The following is a 16,859-nucleotide window of genomic DNA, read 5'->3' as shown; positions in this document are numbered from 1 at the left end:
TTAATGTATGGCTACAGCGAACACAGCATCAAAAAAATAATCAATTCCTCCCCCATTCCCCGTCCCTCTCATCAACAAGAATTTAAAAATGCCATCACCATACCCTACATCCGTGGCACTTCGGAAAAAATAGCCAAGATACTAAAAAAGTATAACCTACACACAGCATATAAGCCCTACCGCAAACTGGCTACCCTTATCCGTTCTACGAAAGATCAGCTCCCTCCTCTCTCTCTGCCTGGAGTTTACAAAGTACCCTGTTCCTGTAAGCTTGTGTACTTTGGACAGACAGGCAGATCAGCATCCATCCGCCTGGAGGAACACAAGTCGTACATCGTTAAACACAACTATGGCCATTCAGGCTTGGCTGACCATGTTTTGGACACCACCCACAGAGTATCATGGAAGAAAACCACCATGCTCCACCACAGCAAATTCAAGAAAGAGAGACTTTTCTTAGAAGCAGCAGCAGCTCTCAGAAACCAACCAAATCTTAACAAATACGGTTGCATTAAGCTTCCGAAGATTTGGGAAACAGTCATCATCAGAGGTCCCACCTTACATTCCAGGCCACCTACTACTGCCCTTAGAGGGCGCTCCACCTAGATAGGACTTTATTGTCACCCACGTGGTTGGGCTTAGTATTGTAAGTTTTTGTGTGCATGTTACATTAATTGTCTTTGTAATCCCTGTAGATGTCCTAGTGACTAGGACGAAATATAGGAAGCATTAAATTCTATTTTAATTCTTTTTGAGTGTTGTAAAAAATCCATTAAACCTCCAACATAATGCTCTACAATCTGTCAAAAAAAGATTTGAATTGTATGAAATTTCATAAAAACTCATTTGGATTTCTTTATGATATGAAATTAATAAGAAAAATGATAGAAAATGAATTAAAATTTTGTTGCAAACGGCTGTATCAAAAATTAAATACAGATATTGATGAATCTGAATTTTACAACGAATTAATTATTTTTAGAAATATTGTTCCAGAAGATGCACCCATTAATATTTTAAAATTCATGATTGCAAATTATTTGTCTGATATTTATCCAAATATTACTACAACATTTAAAATATTATTTACCAGTCCAGTTACGGTCGCATCAGCAGAAAGGTCATTTTCCAAATTAAAATTAATAAAAATCTATTTGCAATCTTCTATATCTCAAGAACGTTTGTCGTCCCTGGCAATAATATCTATAGAGCATGAAATTGCAAAAAATTTGAATTTTGATAGTGCTATAAATGATTTTATTGATAAGCGCATTAGGTTAAATAATTTTTATATTAAATATTTTTTAACTAATTTTTACCCTTTACTTATATTGATGCTAAAGAGCATACTTGTTTATTTATGTGCATAAATATTTTCCATATTGATTTAATTAACAAGATATTCTTCCATTTAAAATTTCCATAAATGTTACTAAATTTTAGGGGCCCCGGTTTTCCATTTCGCACAGGGCCCCGCAAAATGTAGAAACTGCCCTGCCTCTGGTTCTTCCCTGATCTCCCACTATTCTCTGTATAACTTCTCCAGCATTGATCCTATAACAACCCCTTACCAACTTGTAGGTTTCTATCATATCTCCCCTCTTCCTCCTGTTGTTGTGTAGCAGTCTATCAAAAGCTTTTGCAAAATCTAAGTAATTTAAATATATGACTGTATATGCATCTCTCTTGTCCAAGACATTTGCCATCTTGTTTGTTATGGTACATAAGCAAGTTGGTAAAGCATGGTCTCTCTCTCTCTCTCTAACAAACCCATGCTGATAACCACAGAGAATACTGCTGTTATCAATCCATTTCTGTATCCTAGTTCTCACCAACCTTTCCAGTAACATAATCATAACTCTGGATATGCAGATTGTACTATAATTTGTAGCCACAGCTTTATCACCACTTTTATGCATTTGATGAATTTTGGCTTCTTTCCACTCTCTTGGAACCTGTGCTATTGTAAGACTCTTACTAAACAGGCATGGCATGCCTATGCTACTACATTTTACTGCCAATTTCCTGGAACATTCTCTAAAGTCATGCACTTAAAAAGAATGTGCATGCCAACTCAAAATTAAGCCATCCAGTTCTATGTCCTCTACACTTGAGTTTGTCACAATTTTACCCTGATGAGGATGAAATGCCCCTTATAAATTGTTCACTGACTACTTCTATATCTTCTGCAGCAGTTACCATTCTACCATTTTCATCCATTAACATCATCATTATTTCTTCTACTTGCCACATATCTGAAAAACTCTCGAGGATTTTTACTTGGTCTGATTTGTTAATTTCTGCTCATACTGTATTTTTACTATTTTTACCAACTGAGTCACCTTCCTGGCCTGCTCTTTATACACCTCATGTAATTGATTGTTACTATTATTCATCTTGTGCTGCCTCCACAGTATGCTCTTCTTCCAAATTTTATGCTTAATTCCTTTATTCATCCATTTGACAACTGCTTTGTTTAGTCTTTTGTCCTTTGGCATCCATTTGCACATCTCGATGTTGTTAAATAGCTTTTTGTCAGTTCCCACACAGCATTTATCTCCTTCTGGCTTTACATCTCGTTCCATGCTGTAGCTCTAAGCTGTCTTGTAAACTTTTCATAAACAACAGCCTTGTGATTGTATTAACCACCTTATCAGCCATTACGGATCAAATACGCATCCTCATACACTTCGTATCCATCATATATTTCAATGTAATATCAATGGTATTACAATTTTAATATGCACTTCGCATCCATGATAAACTACCGGCCAAGACGTATATATACACGTCTTGGCCGGTAGCATGGTTAAACACCTCTATTTCATTTACCTCTATTTTGACATTCATATCATCACCAGATTAATATCTCTGCCTGGATCACACCTCTTCACAAAGTGACTAGCGTTCATTAAAGTTATCCCTCTGTAGTCAGTCTTCCTTTGTTTTACTTAAGAAAAGAAATATGAGATTTTCTTCAACCTTTTTTCACTAGTTTTCTCTCATAATCTGATTTTGTTCTCCTTATCATGTTATTCATCCTCCTATCTGCTCTATACCGCTCTTGAGCTTGCTGATCATATTTCTTTCTGTATTCATCATAGCAATTTTTTTGCAATCTTGCCTAGCTATTAATCTCCATCTGATTTATTCTTCTGACCCATGGATATGCAGTCTTGTAGTGCTTCTGTAAAACACCTTGATCACTTTCCATGCACAGGTCAGTATCCTCTCTTGCAATTTCTTATGCCATGGGGTAGAAGAATTTAAACCAGTTTCTCTTTTTGGTTGCAATTCCTCTGCCAACTTCCCTCCTGTGTTCTCTCTCTCTCTATCCACCTTCGTATGTTTTAATGATTATCCTATTGAGATTTAAGACCTGAGAAAGTATATTCAGCATTCTTTGATTTTTCCCATATTTACATTTACTCATACACTCACCCGTATTCTCCCCACCCTGGTTTGCCTAAGTTTTCCTAATTTTTGCACTTCATTTTTCTCACTATACAATATTTTTTCCAAAACCTAACTCCAAATCCATTCAAGTGCAATCCACTAATCATATACAAGTTCATTTGTTCATCATATTAGTTCTATACTAAGTGCCTCCGTAGCGCAATTGGAAGAATGATGGTACGTTGCGCCTTTCGATTGAAAAAGGCCTAAGTTCGATTTTCGTCATGACAGGAGGAATCTTTAAATGGACATTTTCAATTGAAGGTGAATTAGCCGATCTCATACGGAGGTAGAATGGTTTTTTCTCCAGGAAATTTGGGTTTTTCATCCTGCATACAGACAAACGGCCCTTCAGAACACATGCAATTTACAGACAAAAAAATACTAATTGTGGTGGTGGTGGGCAGTAGATGGCGCTGAAGGTGATGATTGGTAGTAGAGGTTTGGTGTAGTAGAGAGTTGTACAATAGGTGTCCTCCTGTGATGAGTCTTTGGACTCCTTGAAGGTGTCACGATAATAATAATAATAATAATAATAATAATAATAATAATAATAATAATAATAATATACTTCTACAAACTGTACATCGTTCCTCTTGCGCACTCATAGATTCATTTGCAATCATGATACTTTTTCTGATTTGTTCCTGTTGTACCAAGTACAGACTTACAATCTTTACTCTTTCACTACTTTTTGCTTCTTCCAGAAAATGTTTCACATCCTTACTTGTTTGACACTTATCATCTTTGAAATCATCCATACCTTCTAAAACTATCAATTCTTTTTTGTATTCTGTCAGCATCACTAATATCCTTAATCTTCACCCTAGAAAAAGATTATTGTTTTTTTTTCACTCTTTCATCAAGCATCCCCTCCCCAATAATGGAATCACTATACAACACTATTTCCTTATTGTCTCTTGCTCTTTCATACTTTTCCTTCTCTTCTCTTCTCTTTCACGCATCAATTCTTCATTCTTTTCTCTTCTCTATCACTTGTGAATGCTTTTGTTTCTTGAACTAATTTGTTGTCCTGTGTAATGTGTAAGCACACTCTTTCTTTCATTATGGCAACTTTGTGTTTTCTTCCAACTCACTTTCACATCACATCATTAATATTTTGTTCATCTTCACTCACTCTTGCAACTACATTCCTATCCACAATCAATCCAACACGTGCTTATTCATCTTTTATCATTAACTTATCCTTGACATGAATACAAGGGTGATCTGAAAAGTTCTCGGCCTCGACCATTGATGGCAACACTATCGGAAAGATTTTTTTTTTATAAGACGGTACATCTGTCATAAGCATCCATGCGAAATTGCAAGTCATTCTATCAAGTAGTTTGTTTTATACAGCTGTCTGAAGCAAAAGTGTTGTCCATAGCCCTTGAAATGAATAAAATTGAGTAGCGTGCGGTTATAAAATTCTTTGTAAAAGAAGGTATAATGCCAAAAGAAATTCATTTGAAGTTCATAAACGTTTATGGGCACTCTTCTCCTTCATTTTCGACAATTAAGAAATGGGCTGCCGAGTTTAAATGCGGCCGTACCAGCCTTGAAGATGATCCACGTGAAGGACATCCAAAAAGTGAATTACACCAGAAATCATTGATCAAGTGCACGATATGGTATTGAATGACCAGTGAGTCAAAGTGCATGAAATTGCTGAAACTATAGGCATTTCAAAAGAATGTGTAGGTTATATTTTGCATGAACAATTGCAAATGAGAAAGATTTGCACAGGATGGGTGGTTCACTTGCTCACAGCAGATCAAAAACTCACTCTCGTGAAAATCTCTGAACAGTGCTTGGAGTGTTTTAACAAGAATAAAACTGATTTTGTGTATCGATTTATTACTATGGATGAGACTTGGATTCACCATTACACATCAGAATCCAAACAGCAGTCAAAACAGTGGACAGAAACCGGTTGTTCAGCGGTGAAGAAGACAAAGTCGGTTCCACAGCAGGAAAGGTCATGACATTGGTGTTTTGGGATGTTAAAGGCATTTTGTTTATTAATTATATTGAAAAGGGTAAAACAATAATCAGGGAATATTATTCTGATCTTTTAAACAGACTAGATGAAAAAATTCATGAGAAAAAACCCGGTTTGCAGAAGGAAAAAATCATCTTTCATCAGGACAATGCACCTGCCCACAAAGGTGTCTTGGCAATGGGAAAATTAAGGGATCTATACTATAAATTGTTGGAACATCCACGCTATTCCCCAGATTTGGCTTCTCTGACTTGTATCTGTTCCCAAAACTAAAACTCTTCCTCGCTGTCAGCGTTTTTCTTCAAATCAAGAATTGATTGCAGCTTTAGAGGGGTATTTTGCAGATCTTACTGAGAACCACTACAGGGACGGGATAATGGTGCCAGAGCATCACTGGAATAAATATATTAGTCTTAAGGGAGATTATGTTGAAAAATAAAAATAATTTTGAAATTATGAATTTATTTTTTCATTGTTAGGCCAAGAACTTTTCAGACTACCCTCGTACATTTCTACATGAACAAACTTCCAAACAGTAATGTTTTGAATATTTTGAATATTGTGAACTTTTCTTTCAGGTAGTACCAGACAACAAGTCAATCAAGTTACATCTTTCTTGGATGGCTCTGCTATTTATGGGTCATCTGAAAAGGAAATGGCTAATCTTCGACAGTTTAAACAAGGTAAAGTTGATAATTTACATGTATAATTTACTGCTTAAGGTTTAATATGGTTGCAAATCATGGAAAGTAATATTTATATTATTCTCCATAATTTTTATATATTTATATGTTGTATATGCATATTGTGTTAATTATATTAACTGGAAGGAGACCTCCACATCACCTCTAAGGAATGTGGAGAACCAACTGTGGCTTCTTGCCTGATCTCTAATCTCACCTTCACGTGGTGTGTCTTATTAACTTTCTAAATAATAAGAGGTGCAACATAGTGAGATTTCATGCTGACTGGGGCCTCACCTAGTTAAACAAGACTCCCACTGTTTTCATCAGGGAACAAGGGTGAGCAGTGAAAAGCCAGCTACTAGAACAGAGTTAAGTGCAACTTCTAGAATAACAAACCAAACTTCAGAAGAAATGAAGAGAGCAACCATCAGTATAAGGCATATTAATGAAGGAAATTGAGCTTTACAGAAACATGAACATAATTGGCATCTCTGAAGCTCTTACTTGAGATGTTACTAAATAATAAGTATAGGATTTTATGTTTCAGTAATAATGATCAAGAAAAGGAAGGATTCAACACTAAACATGAAAATAAACTTCTTGATTGGAAGGCTTTCAAATAGAGTAATGTGGGTGAGCTTCAAAATGGGAAAATGAACAATGAAACTTATTTTTGTCTGTGAGATCACAGGCAAAAATAAGTTTCATTGTCCATTTTTTTTTTTTAGGAATTTTTTTTAAGGATATCCTGGATGTCTGGAGTAATTACTTTGAAAGACTGTTAAACGAACCAAGCAGTGACAGAACTGTGCTAGAAAATTTTCAAGAGGTATGCAAACAGAAGTACATATCAACACTTGAGGTAGAAAAAGCCATCAAAAACTTGAAATGTGGATAGGCAGCTCAAGCAAGATCAGATATTCACTTTACAACAAATAGTTGAGAAATCATGGGAATATGAGAGGATCTGAACTTAAGTTTTGTTGATCTGGAAAGGGCATACATCAAGGTACTCAGTGCAAAGCTTTTTAAAACTTTGCACTGGGAGGTCATCGTGGGAGGTCCTTAGGAAGGACCATCCATGATGAGTCTTTTGACTCCATGAAGGCCTGAATAATAATAATAATAATAAAACACTACAGGATGGACCTGTGTTTCATTCAGGATTTCCCCATGAGTGCAGGTCACTAAGATGCCTCCAACAATCTCGATCTTGAGCCTCTCTCTTCCATGTTATACCTATAGATTTCACTAATGTTTTCCCATCTTACAGGTGGTCTTCCTGGTTTTCTCTTTATTCTTGGTTGGCAATTAAGTATTCTGTATGTAGATCTGTTATCCCTAAGTCTTGCTATGTGGCCCCACATCTTGTTTTCATATACTGCAGTTACCACATATTTTACACCTAATCTCTCTCTCTATTAGTTCCTTATTTCTAACATGTTCCATTTTGCTAATGTTACAAATCCTATATTCCATTGCACACTGAGTTATCTTGAGAGTCTCTTCTTGTCTTGTTATGTTTCATTTTTCTGATCTGTATGTGAGTGATGGAAGAATGTCACTATTAAATAGTTTTGCCTTTGCAGAGATATCAAGATTTGGATCAGTAAGTGTATCTTTTAGTCTGTTGAATGATAGCCATGCAGCTTTCTTTTGTTTTACTAGTTGTTCATATAAATCATCGTTATTCATTTTTATTGTTTGTCCCAAGTAATTGTAAGAGTTAACCTGTTCTATAGGGATGTTATTAATACATAGGTTGCTGTCACTTGTATAGATGTTTTTAATCCACTTTGTTTTTTTTTTTCTAGATTCATTTTTAAGCCTCTCTCTCAGTGGTGTTTGTGTATAGTTTTTTGCCCATTTCTTCTAGGTGTTTTGGAATTTGAGATATTAGTACTAGATCATTAGCAAACATAAGGATTTGTAATTTTTCACCATCTATGTTTATTACTCCGGGTTTATTTTTCTCAGAATATATTCTAAAGTGCTGGTAAATAGGCTTGGAGAGATCACAACAGCTTGGCAGATCCCTCTCTTTATATCTATATTTATAGGTTGATCAAATAGTGTTATTTGTGTGATTAGATTTTTGTTAATTTCTCTTATCATGTGGATGTAGGTAGGATCCACGTTTATTTCCAGTAAGGCATTGTGTTCTATGGTATCAAATGCTCTTTTGAAATCAATAAAGAGGTAAAAAAAACATACAGGAATTCAGTATTCTCTGCATTTTTCTGTTAATTGCAAAATGACCTGGATATGATCTGTTGTGGAAAAGCCTCTTCTAAATCCTGCTTGCTCTCTGGAGCTGTCTTCAAGAGTACTTTGGATTCCGTTCAGTATTACTCTATTCATGATTTTATATATGTGAGAAAGTAGAATTGATTGGGAAAAAATTTTTTATGTCTTCTTTATTTCCTTTTTTGAATAGAAGTATGTTTTTTGAGGTCTTCCATTCGTGTAGAATCTTTCCTTCTTTCAAGTACCACATGAATCTGGTAGCCAAGACTTTGAATATACTTGGTCCACTTTGTTGGATTCTTCAACCTTAACATGATCAAGTCCTGAGGCTATACCTTTATTCATAGTCTTTTTATTATTATTATTATTATTATTTTTTTTTTATTATGTGACACCTACAGGGCACCTACTCTGCAACTCTCTGTCTCCACCACTCAATCCACCAATTACAACAAACCACAATTACCTTCATCATCTACACCAATGCCATCTATCTCCAACCACCACAACTAGTATTTTCACAGACAATCACAAACATCCATGTACACAGCAGGATTGGAACATGCAGTCTTTCAGCTGGAGAGCAGATACGCTAACCATTCGGCCAACCAGGTCTTAAGGGCATGTTCTATTACATTGGGAAGTACATATGATATATTGCTTGGTTTTGGAATGAGAGATTTTGAGTCTTGGCATTTAGTTGCATAAAGGTCATTACAGAAATTGTGCAGAATTTCTTCTATCTTTTTTCTGTTGGTATGTTTTTCTCCATTTTGATTCTGTAGATCAGATGGAATTGACTGCTTAAAATTTAAGTCTTTCTCCATTTTTTCAGCATGGTTTTTGTCTGGGCTGCTTCTGTTAGTTTTTTATGCTGAAAGCTTTGTAGTCTTCTGGAATTCTTTTGCTTAGTAACTTGCAGATAATTTTGTATTGTATTCAAACCATAGAATTACATTCTATGTGAATGTAATTCTATGGTTTGAGATGTGAGTCATTCTCTTTTCTTTTGTTTCACAGGAATTTCTGATTTTTTTTGCATTCATTAAATTTATTATTAAATTCAATATAGTCATTACCTATGTAGCAGTTCTTAATAGTCCATTCAATCTCTTCTATGTACTTCCTGAACTTGTGATAGGCTATTTGTTTGGACTGTCTTTTATGGTTTGATGTTGCCTTGTCATATTCTTCTTTTTTTGAGGTCTATTCTTATAATGGCTCTAAGAAGTCTGTGGTCAGAATCTATGTTGAAATATGTTTTGCCTATTGTACCAATATTTTGTACCAGTCTTCTACAGTCTGTTAAAATGTAGTCTATTTCGTTTTTTTGTGTCTCCATTCGGTGATTGCCAAGACGATCTTCTTCCTTTCCTAGGCATTTGTGGAAAAAAGTATTCATAATAAAGAGTTGTTCAGCTGCAGTGAATTCGGCTAATCTCTCTCTCTCTATTTCTCTCCCCCAGACCATTTGGACCTATAAACTTTTTGTTTTGTTTTCTGCATCTTATTTTGGCATTAAAGTCTCCACCCAATGAGTGTTATGCTGACTTGTAAGTTAATGCATCTTCAAGATTCATGTAGAAATTTCCTGTTTCTTGATTGTTGGTTGCAGATGTTGGAGTATAGAAGGATATTAATTGTTATACTATTCTCAAATCCAATTAGTAACACACACATTATTTCAGATATGATGTTACAAGAAAGGATCAACTTGGTGAGCATAGATTTAACAATAAAGCCCACTCCACCTTGTTTACACTGTTTGAGGATGCTCCCAGGAGTATCTGTGAGTAAGTTGATATTGGTTAGTTCTTTGATTAATAAATCTATTCTGTAGTCGTTTGCTAAAGTTTGAGTATTGAGGGTACCAATTGCCAGTTTCAAAGATCTAATAGGTGGCCTATCTTCTTCTTTGATATTATTATTATTATTATTCAACGGCTCTCTCCAAATGAAATCGCAACATACTTCTACCAAAATGCAATTGTAATCAACGGCACCAAAACACAGATGTTAATAATACACAACTCGAGAATCATGCACCCTGCATCACTATCGATACTGTCACACATACTGCTGCATTAACAACAAAAAACCTGCCATGTCCCGAAATCAAACGTGTAACACATGCAAAATATCTTGGTCTCTACATAGATTGCCACCTTAAATGGACAAAACATATAGAATACCTACATACCAAACTCTGCATCATTGCAGCGAAACTCTTCCAAGTCAAAGACATTACTCCATCTAACATAAAAAAACTCCTGTATCATGGTATCTGAGAATCCCTACTCAGATATGGTATAACAGTCTATGCAAACACATCAAACAGCCACCTTACAAAATTAGAAATATCACATAGGAAAATTGTATCAACAGTGATTTGGACACCTTATACACAACAGCCAATATCGGACCAGCACATGCTGAAATACAGAATCCTGAGTATTAAAAATCTGAAACACTACATAATACTACTAAGGAATTACTTCAACATCACCTATCAAAACAACAGAAACACATATCATATAACACGACCCACAACAACTCGCTACATCCCTACACCCTTCAACAACTCATATGGTTCTTTGGTGAGATCACATCAGATATCCACACTACTGAACAATCTACCAAGTAATTTAAAACACATAGACAATTACAGAACATTGAAACACGAATTCTGGAAAATATACCAACAAAGTTAATATACCATTAACACTAACATACACATCACAAATCACCAGCATCCAATGCCTACATCCCATCCATAAACAGTAACAACAACATAAATAGTGAAGGCTAATCCCACTCTCTTCATAAAACCTTTGAAGAAGGTGGGATTAATCTGCCTCACTCATCCACACATAATCCTCATAATCAGAGACTGCAAATTATGTAACAAAACAGTCAGTACAGTGTATAATAATAATGAAGATACAGATATATATAAAAAAAAGTATATGAATTTGTATCCAAAGAAAAAAATATTTAAAAGAAATAATGTGCCTTAAACTGCATACAGAGCATCAAGTGTAATATGCATTAATTGTAAATATATAAATACTCTGTACGATGAAAATAGAAAAATTGTTATTTTATACATAATGTGTAAACATGCAAAAAAATGTCTATAATAATCATCTGTAATTTTTCACAATTACAATAATCATCTTTAGTGACATTCCAACTTGTAATTTTTACCAAATTCAACAATAAGTGCTGCATATGTGATTAATTTTCTACATTGTATTTCAATTAAAATTTTGATAATAATACTTTTATGCATCTATATTTTGATAATAATACTTTTATGCATCTATATTTACAACACGTGTTCGTTCTTTCCGTATAATCTTCATTGTTAATATTAGAAGAACATGTGTTGTAAATATAGATGCATAAAAGTATTATTATCAAAATTTTAATTGAAATGCAATGTAGAAAATGAATCACATATACAGCACTTAGTGCTGAATTTTGTAAAAATTACAAGTTGGAATGTCACTAAAAATGATTATTGTAATTGTGAAGGAAAAAAAAAAAGTATTACTGATTGCTCCAAGGAGTTCTTAGACTCATTGAGAGAGGCCCTAAACATCATGTCAAGAACTATCCAATATTTGTACAGTATCTAATCATACTTTGCTTTAAAAACATTCACAGTCATGGCACCCACGACAGACTCTGGCAATCTATTCCTCATTCACTACTCTCCAAGCAAAAAAACCTTGCACTAACACTATTGTTAACTACACTCTTACTCAGTTTCCATGGATGGCCCCTAGTTCTCCCACCACCAGACCTGTTCTGAAAAATTTCCTCTGAATTAATCTTGTAAAAAACCTTCCATAATTTATATGACTCAATCATATCATCCCTTTTCTACCTATGAACCAGTTTTGGTAACCCACAAATCTTCAACCTGTTCTGATAAGATTCATTCCATAGACCTGCTACCATCTTGGTCACTTGCCTCTGGATCCTCTCCACCTCCTCATCACCAAGAAACCCTGGCTCCCAGATCAACATTGAGTAGTCAAGATGGGGTCTTATCAAGGCTCGATAAATCAATAAAGAGGAACAATAACCTGCTTGTTTCTGCTCATCAAAGTATTCTCCAGTAACCAAGTAATCTGATGAGCTGCTTTAGCCACTTTTGCTATGTGCCCCATAAACCTTAACTCCCTGTCTACTGTAAATATATGTTGGTTGTGCAATTGTAAAAATATTATTACAATTATATTAACTCTTTATTTATAACTTATACTTGATGTTTCTCTTTACTTGTCTTAACCTTACTTTAACTTTGTTTACTCTACTTATTATACAGTCATAACTCCAAGCTCTTAATAAGTTGCTTGATCTAGTCTCCTATTTTTAATCCTCTTATTCAACTTTAATCCCCCCCGTCTCAAGGCCGCAATTATGCTTCTTCACTTGCACGAAACTTTAGAACTAAGAAATTGCTTCTGAATGGAGCCAATCTCTTTGTCTGAACTATTGGCGTCTTTCTATATAGAATTCTGAAAATTTATTTGTTTATATCGACTGCGCCATCAGAATTCGCAGATAGGAATTGAATATCCTTCCAAAGAAAAACACTCAGCAAGGCACGGACTTTCCTCTCCTATAATTATTACTAAATCTAGCAACGCAAGATTACCAATTTTCAATTGTGGTTACTTAACTCTCTAGGTCACACAGATTCGATTTTTATGAGCAGTGCATTGGTATGAAGGAATCAGGCAATTTATTTGACAAACAAATCAATATATTCATGCTAATTGAATGTACAATAAAAGTTAACACTAAACTCACAATTATTTCAGGCTCTATACTTCTACAGCAAAAATGTTTGGAATTATGTATATGTATATTCTGTATATTCTTCTTATTGGAATTATATATATTCTTCTTAGTTTAACACAGTGTTTCTCAATGTTTTTTGAATCATGCCCCACCTCAACCTCTCAAAGATTTTGAGTCTCTAGCATAATCGTCAGCCAAGTTCTGAATAAATATAATATAAATATGTATAAATATGTACATGTACATTTTCAAATTGCCCCCAAAAATATTCAAATTGCCCCCCTGTGGGGCATACACCCCATGTTGAGGAACACTTGTTTAACAATTCTCTCTTACAATGTGTCTAAGGTAGTAATTTAGCTATCACTTAGTCATACAGGCCCTTCAAATCACATGCAATTTACAGACATAGAATACTAGTTGTGGTGGTAGTGGAGGTGGGCAGTAGATGGCGTTGATGGAGATGATTCGTAGCAGAGGTGTAGTTGTTGAGACAGTTGTAGGTGTCCTCCCGCGATGAGTCTTCGGACTCCTTGGAGGTGTCAGGAATAATAATAATAATAATAATAATAATAATAATAATAATAATAATAATAATAATACACAGAGCAAACTTACATATGCTAAACAATAGACAGGCTTAGCTAATAAACAATATAAAGCATATTAAATTTTCACCTTACATTAATTCTATTCTGTCTCTACAACTAAACAAGTTAATTCAACGATTAGCTAAATGGCTTCAGTCCTCGAACAATATTAATATAAAAACTTTAGAGTAATCTCTGTCACAATTTCTGCCTCTAGTAAAATACAAGATATTAGACCTTACTTTATATATAGTCGTCTGGTCTACACTAATAGATTCTTGAAATCACTATCCTCTGTTACATTCTGATCTTGTCTACACATACGGGCACCTTTTTCCGAGATTGATGAGGTCACTTCTTATTTCTAAAATCCTCAGGAAACTTGGCGGTTGTAAATCCGGAACTGACTTTCTTCAAAACTTAGATGAGTTATCTCGCACTTCGAGCATTTGTTGGCTGGAACGTAGGTCACTGACCTTCAATTGGTATGACATCCTCGAACATCGATACGACCTTTGTTCTATGTGGCCATCTACCAGAAGATGACTGACCTCTACCACTGCTTATGAAAAACCGAAGACGACAACGAACCATGGCAAGAACCACCTTCCGACTATATTGCTCCTTCGACCTTGGGTCCTGCTACGATTTTATTCCCTTGGATGTTTCAAGGGTTTTCACCCGGCACTCTTTTAGGTTGCTGCGGTAAGGCAGGAAACCCCGTACATACTTGACCTTTGCGATAGTGATTGCCTTAGGTCATATCTTAATCCATCTGGGATATATCTTTGTTTTAACAATCCTTTGTTACAATTTAATTTATACTTAACTTTCTTTGTTATTATTCAATAATTTGGTGGTTACATGATTTAACAGTTCACTCTAAAATATTTCCATATTTCATGAACATAGGAAAAAATGCCCATTAACTACAATTATGTTGTATGGATTTTCATTCTCCAGTAAAATTGGTATATAAGGATTTTTGTACAAAAATCCTTCTATACAAGATTTTACACTACTAACAATCCCAAGTCCTGGGCTTTGTTGATTTCCTGGAGCACAGCTCCACCAATGTGGTGTATAGCTAGTAGTCTTTTCACCTCAAAATGCATAACCTTACACTTTGCCACATTAAACTGACATCCATTCTCCTTGGCCCCACTGCCAATATATCCTGCAAAATTTTGACATTATCTGTATTAACTATTGCTCTACCCAACATTGCATCATCGGCAAACAGCTGAACAGGTCTAAAATAGAATTTTGGACTCTACTCCTGAATAAACTACTCTCTGATATCTCTCCATCAACCACCCACCTGTCCACCTCACAATCCTATATTCATTATTATGTGCTGCAGTTTACTGATTGGAATTCCATGTGGTATCTTGTCAAAGGGTAAAGTCCAGCAGTATCACTGTAAACATCCCTGACTCCACTCAATGCCTCACCACCACCGTAGAGGGGTGAGTGTGGGCCAAACAGGACTCAGGGCCATTTCTATTGCTATAGTAATGGCATCTTTGCTGTAGTGAGATATATACACTTCTCCTGACTAGGGTTGTGAAGTGTTAACCAGACCTCTGTTAGTGTTATTAGGTCCAGGTCCGATGGTGGCTAGGATTCCCAACACCCCAGGTTGCACTGTGGGGAAGTAGAGTTGGACTTTGGACTAAATGGGGTAAATGGAATATTATACAGAGTAATACATAGTCTACATTTAAGCTCTAAGTCAGAAGTTAGAATTGAAGGAATTACAGATGTAAAATAAGGTCACAAGGATGCACATTATCTCCACTCTTATTCATCATCTATATAGATTATATTATGAAAGAAAGTGACATTAAACCTGATATTAGAATCGGAGATATCAGATTGCTCTTTGCTTTATGCAAATGATGTACTCCTAAACACATCCAGTGCAAGTCTCCAGGATTTTCTAACTAAATTGAATAAGAACTGTAACAAATTTGGCATGAAAATCAGCAATAAAAAGACCAAAACTATGAAAATAGGCAGGGCATAGAAAACTTCAGCTTCATTCTGAATGGATAGCGTATAGGACAAGTAAAATATTTCAGCTATTTAGGTATAGTTTTTAGTGAAGATGGTAAGATAAAGCCTGGAAATAGACAACAGAATAAGTATGGTGAGTAGCAGTGGTGGCCTGTACATAAGCACTGCGACACTGCAACACCCCCAAGGAAAAAATGAAAAAATTAAATTTTGTTTGCGTTTATAAATAATAACAATGCTTCCAACATTATATAAATGCAATACAACATGTTAAAGGTTACAGCTTATGCTTTGACATTGATTGAATAGTTAATAATTGGAATTGTTCGATTAACATTTTAGATTATGAAACAAACGCACTGTGATCTAACGGCGATATTCGTTTGCTCTTGTCATTGCACGTTACCTCATTCCCAACTGTAACTGCTGAAACGGCAGTGTATTTTTAGTATCCTTACGTGCCTTATTTCTGTGAGATATGAAATCTTTATTATTGGTGCGTGTGTGTAGTGAACTATTTTTTGTAAATCTTATTTTATTTTGTTAAAATAACATATAATTATTTATTTATTATAAATACAAGTCTGAATTATGATGAGTGTCACTGTTGAAAATATGAAAAGAATAATATTTTGTCAATTATCGTTACATGAAACAAATGCACTGCGATCTAACACCGATATTCATTTGCTGTCGTTGCACGTTACGTCATTAGATACACTGCCGCTTGGGCAGTGTATCTTATGCCTGTGCTCGTTATTTCTGTGAGATATGAAACGTTTATTATTGGCATGTGTTCGTGGTGAACTGTTTTTTTGTAAATCTTATTTTATTTTGTTAAAATAACATATAATTATTTATTTATTATAGATACAAGGCTGAATTATGATGAGTGTCACTGTTGAAAATACGAAAAGAAATATATTTTTTCAATTATCATTACAAAAAACAAATGCACTGTGATCTAACGCCGATATTCATTTGCACTTGTCATTGCTATTGATAAGAAACTTTTATTATTGGTGTTTGTTCGTGGTGAGG

The 16,859-nt window shown here is 34.9% G+C and overlaps 1 protein-coding gene across 1 annotated transcript in view; it reads left to right on the top strand.

Annotated features, from left to right (window-relative positions):
• LOC150109808 (chorion peroxidase-like) overlaps window positions 1-16,859 on the top strand; it is a 197,943-nt gene that overhangs the window by 89,514 nt on the left and 91,570 nt on the right. Inside the window, exon 8 of the mRNA XM_090396224.1 lies at window positions 6,040-6,144. Coding sequence (XP_090252350.1) covers window positions 6,040-6,144 — 105 coding nt within the window. The remainder of the gene's footprint in view (window positions 1-6,039; window positions 6,145-16,859) is intronic.

This window comes from Typopeltis vanoorti, chromosome 1, assembly GCF_054136105.1.
Source record: "Typopeltis vanoorti isolate ZY-2024b chromosome 1, IOZ_Tvanoo_1.0, whole genome shotgun sequence".
NCBI classification, from domain to species: domain Eukaryota; kingdom Metazoa; phylum Arthropoda; class Arachnida; order Uropygi; family Thelyphonidae; genus Typopeltis; species Typopeltis vanoorti.
Note: the sequence above shows the minus strand (reverse complement) of the source record. Positions and strands in the feature narration are given on the sequence as shown.